This window comes from Hibiscus syriacus, unplaced genomic scaffold (genome assembly GCF_006381635.1).
Source record: "Hibiscus syriacus cultivar Baekdansim isolate YM2019G1 unplaced genomic scaffold, ASM638163v2 tig00112632_pilon, whole genome shotgun sequence".
NCBI lineage: Eukaryota > Viridiplantae > Streptophyta > Magnoliopsida > Malvales > Malvaceae > Hibiscus > Hibiscus syriacus.
In genome coordinates, this window is record NW_024063371.1 from 630292 (window position 1) to 635924 (window position 5633).

General features: G+C 35.9%; 1 protein-coding gene across 1 annotated transcript; it reads left to right on the forward strand.

Annotated features, from left to right (window-relative positions):
- Window positions 1-2605: 2605 nt before the first annotated feature.
- LOC120182196 (probable glycosyltransferase At3g07620) lies at window positions 2606-5633 on the forward strand. Its single transcript, XM_039187196.1, has 5 exons — window positions 2606-2726; window positions 3094-3894; window positions 3982-4112; window positions 4186-4534; window positions 4720-5633. Exons 2-5 carry the CDS (start codon window positions 3166-3168, stop codon window positions 5383-5385), a joined length of 1875 nt encoding a protein of 624 aa, XP_039043127.1. The 5' UTR covers window positions 2606-2726; window positions 3094-3165; the 3' UTR covers window positions 5386-5633.

Consider the following 5633-nt stretch of genomic DNA (forward strand, 5'->3'; position numbering starts at 1 on the left):
AAGTCACAAGATCAAGTTGCTGATATTTTTACCAAGCCACTGACCATCGAAGACTTCTTAAGATTAAGGAACCTACTAGGGGTCACGAGATCAAGTTTAAGGGGGGGTGTTGGATCATAAACTTGATCCATTATGGGAGCCTAAACCCAAACTCAAACTAAATTGATGTCATTACTTACATCATTTAATTAATGATGTCATTGCTTACATCAATTTAGTTAGGTGAGAGTTAGATATTTGTTGAATTTGTAATAGTTTAAATTAGTTTATTTGTGTGGTGTAGGATTGTTTTTGAGTAGTATAAATACCCCTTCCCATTTTAGTTTTAAGCATCAAGAAAAATTAAGAGCTTCTAAGTGAGTGAAGAAGCAAAGTCCTATAAGAATAAGTTGTAGTTCTTGTTTTTGAGTGAGAGTACTCTTGTAATATTTGTTTGAGTTTCAATAAAAGTTGTTTGTGTGAGTGTTTTATTTCCAACACAAGGAACAAGTGAGCAACTCACTGGGATCCAGCAGTCAGAATTCTGAATCACAAGAGCTTCATTTGGAGCTTAAACTATCATTGTAATCGATAATTATTAATAAATACTCGGAAACTGCATTATGCTTTCCCAACTTAGAATTGCAAGTTCAAGGTAATCAATTTCTTCATATTAAACGTGGCTCTTCGTCAAATTTTAATGTCTTAATGGTTGGTTCTTAATGGCTGCATGCTGTTAAACCATCATAATGTTAAATTTTTCTAAATTCCAATTCATCATATTTCCTTCACTACCTATTAGCGATGATAACTGCACAAAGATTTGATATAGCCAAATTATATATAATGCAGTTGATGAATGTAAGCAGATTTGGACCTACCAAACACTTTAAATAATCATCCCAAAATCGAAACCATTGTCCTATTACCGTTGGTACCCCAGAGACCTTTACCGTTCAAGTTAATAGAAGCTTCGGCGTGACCATTGTCCTTGGAAAGATCATTAAAGAAATTTTCGGAAGGCTTCACTGGATCACTTCTCTGAGAACCCACACTGGGGTCTTGTTTTTCAGTTCCTGCTTGAAAGAAGGTTTTGAAGTTATCCACTATCTTAGCACCTCTATCGCCTTCTTCTGCTCTGGTGTCCGAAGAGCTACCAAGTTTACCCTTGGATTTTGCAGATGATGCACCACATGATACACCCAAGCTAAGCTCAAGCCCGTGATCATCCTCCATTCTATCGAATCACAGTATATTCCTTCAAGTAATAATCGCTGCTCATCCTCGCTACAGACCATTCATCCTAAAACACGTAACACAGCCACATACCACCTAACACCATCTAAACATATCAGGGGAAATACAAGAGTGTGAAAAGAATAAAAAGTCTATTTTATGTATTTATTTAATCAGAAAGCACGAAACTTTAAAACTATATGAAGATCCGCCATAGACTTACCTGAATAAATACAGAGAAGATTCAAAGAACCATAGGCAAACTTGCCTTTGCTCATCACAAGGACAAGAGCACAGAACAACGGGCAAATGGGAGGAAATGTTCGAAATTTCCTACTATTTTTTATCTATTAATTGGGTAAACTACACTACTAATCCCTTTGTTTTTGGCTTATCTTATTTTGTTCTCTGGGCTGTTTATTCAATTTGTTGATGTGGTGCGTTAATAAAAATTGTTTAATTTTAATTTGAATTTTAGATAAAATATTAAATTAATCTTAAATTTTAGATAAAATTTTAAATTAATCTTAAAATTTGGATAAGATATTAATTTAATATATGAATTTAGTTAAAGTATCCGTCATCTTTCATCACTCATCACCATTGTCGATCATCATTGATTGTTGTTTTATCTTCTGAATTAGAACAAACCATATGTTACATTGAAAAATCCAAACTCCATAAAAATTGATGCAAAACCTTCAATTTTTTTAAATAAATTATAATATTAAATTTATGAGTAAAATACATAAATGATTTTCTGGTTATATGATATTATTTTATTAAATTCTTTTGACTATTAAAAGTAACAAAATGATCATTTAACTATAGAGAGTTGCTTTGTTGAGTCTCTTGACTATTAAAAGTCACAAAATAGTTACTGACTATTCACTATATTTCAAACTCGCCCTTTATAGTTAAAATTTTGACGACAGTCCAGCTGTACGTTAGCATGCTGACTGAGATATGATAAAATCTGATCTTATTATCTCAAACGACCATCATATCTCAATTAACATGTTATAATGTCCAGTTCAGACAACCGTTATTTTTTAATATAAAATGATGTGTCTAAATCTCTATAGCATAAACAAACCCATACAAGCATCAAAATAAGATAGCTAGTTTCAATACATCTTTGCTCATAAAGTAAGACACGGTGATTGCAGTAAAAATTGGATAAGCTAAGCACAAACGAATTAGTTTTGTGAATTGTCCTATTGCTGAACATGAAAGAAGACGACTTTAACGATATCGTATTGCCATTTTTCATTTTTTTGTTAAGAATATCAAAATTTCTTACCTCATCTGTGTAGGGAAATGGAAGAGGGAGTCCGAAAGGAATGGCTTGATTGTAATATTTGGTGTAAATGAGGGTAGTTTTTGATTATTCATCAATAAACAACCCCAAGGAGGCAAGGAGAAGCTCCTACCCCTCAGTAAAAGACTGAAGTGAAACCAGACCGACAGTGATGAAACTTTGAGTGCTTGACCATGGAGGATATGCTTAGGTGCTTTTTCTCACTAAAGCTCAAATCTTTTTTCGCAGGCGCTTTCTTTTTCTTCGGATTACATGGAACATTCAGATTCATTGCTACATTTTATGGATTACCATTGTTTTGACTTTTAATATTAAAGAATAAGAAATCTTTTTCATTTTATTCTCTGCTTTGTTCATTCTTTCTTGTGCTTTCTCAATTCGTTTCTTGCTTTGATAATCTACTGATCTGTAGCATAATGTAGAAATTCCGTTGCCCTTGAATGCAAGATTTTCACTCTTTTGCTTTACAATTTCTTTATGGTTCATGGAGCTGCACATGCTGTAGACTGGCTTCTTTGACTGAGTGTGTCTTACAGAAGCTCTATTTTATTTGCTAGGTTGAATTCTTGACTCAGTCAATGGTTATGAGAGAGAGGGTTTCAAGGTTCTAATTTTTGCTACTGAGTGACATGGGTATATTTGCCTTAACTCAGAGGTTCTTTCAAGCTGAGATCAGAAAGCTACTATTGATAATTGGGTTGGCAGTTTCTATCATAATCTTTTTTCAGTGTTCTGCACTTTCTTATGGGAAAATGTTTTCTTCATCACCTACTAATAAGAGTTCAATAGTTAAGCTGGTAAGCAATGCCACCACTTCAAATGATTCGAACATGGCTGAACTCTTTGTTAATGTGGTGGCAAATGATGCTAATGGCTTCAATCCTGAAGAAGAAGCTAGGTACAGGACCAACATGCCCCTTTCAGAGGTTGACCAATACCATGAACTGACATCAAAGCCGAGGATAGCCCAGGGTAAGAGTTTGATGACTGGTTACATTACTCATACAGATGATAGTTCTACTCAGGTGAAGGCTGCAGAAATTATGCATAATCACTTAGGGATGGTGGAAAAAACTAAAAACAGTGACATGATGATCAATGATCCAAAAACCACCACTGGCTATGGTGTTGTGCCGTTTATATCAGCTATAGTCCATGCTGAAGGCCTGCAAAACTCGAATCCTAGTTCAGGGTCTTCTGGCTCATTATTGGGTGCCAACTTATCTTCACCAAGCAATGCCAAAACATCTATTCAAACACATAATAAGAATTTTAAACCATTGCAAAATGCATCAGTCATATCTGTATCCGGGATGAATTCATTATTACTTCAAAGTATTGATTCTTCCCACTCTTTGGTAAGAATCACATTCCTGAGGTCTCAATTTAGCAACTGGTTTCAGTTTAGGTTTTTGATTTTTCACTTATTTCTTTGTTGGAAATAGAGGCCAAGACGATCTTCTGCTCGTGATCATGAACTTTTATCAGCAAGACAAGAGATTGAGAATGCTCATGTTTCAAGAAAGGTTCCAGTGCTTCATGCGTCAGTTTATCAGAATATATCCAAGTTTGAGAGGTAAGCCTTCGCAATATGTCCATTTTAAAGCTATATGCTAAATTGTTTATGGCTTTATGCATATTATTTGCAGGAGTTATAAGATGATGGTACAAATACTCAAAGTTTACATATACAAGGAAGGAGCAAAGCCCATATTTCATCAGCCGAAGACGAGGGGAATTTATGCCTCAGAAGGATGGTTTATGAAACTAATGGAAGGAAACAAAAAGTTTGTTGTGAGGGACCCCAGAAGAGCTCATTTGTTTTACTTACCCTTTAGTTCGAATATGCTAAGGAGTGCATTAAATGGACCCGATTTTCAACATGTCGAGGACTTACAGAAATACCTCAAGGATTATGTTCAGTTGATTGCTGGAAAATATAGCTTCTGGAACAGAACTGGAGGCGCTGATCATTTTCTTGTTGCCTGTCATGATTGGGTATGCCATCTCTGTATCATCCACATATTATTCTCGTAATACTACAACAATTAAAGTACGAACCTTCTGGCCAAATACTATTATTATTGTTCTCGTAACATTCTATGGTAGTGGTATTATTTTTATGTAGATTTCTTTAGCCAAATACTGAGATGTTTAATTGATCTGACACATGGAAACTTCAGGCGCTTAAATTGACAAAGCACATCAGAAGTTGTCTTAGGGTTATTTGCAATTCCAATGCAGCCAAAGGCTTTGAAATAGGAAAGGATATCACTCTTCCAGTTACGTATATACGTTCCGCGGAGGCTCCTTTGGAAAACCTTGGAGGAAAGCCACCTTTAGAGAGAAACATTCTGGCTTTCTTTGCAGGAGGGATGCATGGTTATCTTCGACCAATCTTACTGCAGTATTGGCAGAACAAAATGTCTGATATGAAAATCTTTGGACCAATGCCCCGCGATGTTGAAGGTAAGAAAAAGTACAGGGAGCATATGAAGAGTAGCAAGTACTGCATATGTGCCAGAGGTTATGAAGTTCATACCCCTAGAGTGGTCGAATCAATTCACTACGAGTGCGTGCCGGTTATCATTGCGGATAACTATGTGCCACCATTCTTTGAGGTGTTGAACTGGGAGACCTTTGCCGTTTTTGTTCAGGAGAAAGATATCCCTGATTTGAGAAATATTCTACTCTCAATCCCCGAGGAGAAGTATTTGGAGATGCATGCGAGAGTAAAGCTGGTGCAGCAGCATTTCCTTTGGCACAAAAAGCCCGTGAAATATGACTTATTCCATATGATCCTCCATTCAGCCTGGTACAGCAGAGTTCTTCACATAAAGACCGGATGAAAAGGCTCTCATTCTTTAAGATCTTGGAACTGGGAAATGAAGAAATGAGATAGAAGCCATGGCTGAATTGCTGATGTTTACTTGAGAAGTGTAAGCTTTGCTGATATAACCGAAAGTTTCATCGAACAACTTGAGAACCAAGGACATGCAGTGACTGCTTGTCATCCATGAGCTGTGAGCTTTTGATCTTCACGACTGTCTTGTTTGCTTTTAACTTTTGGTGCTGTAGATATGATGTAAAAATATTC

What these genes read in the sequence shown, in the direction of transcription:
- LOC120182196 (XM_039187196.1), top strand. Translation starts at nt 3,166, where the DNA reads ATGGGTATATTTGCCTTAACTCAGAGGTTCTTTCAAGCTGAGATCAGA. An exon ending in TTGATTCTTCCCACTCTTTG is followed by an intron (nt 3,895 to 3,981) that starts GTAAGAATCACA and finishes TGTTGGAAATAG; the next exon opens with AGGCCAAGACGATCTTCTGC. An exon ending in TTGTTGCCTGTCATGATTGG is followed by an intron (nt 4,535 to 4,719) that starts GTATGCCATCTC and finishes TGGAAACTTCAG; the next exon opens with GCGCTTAAATTGACAAAGCA.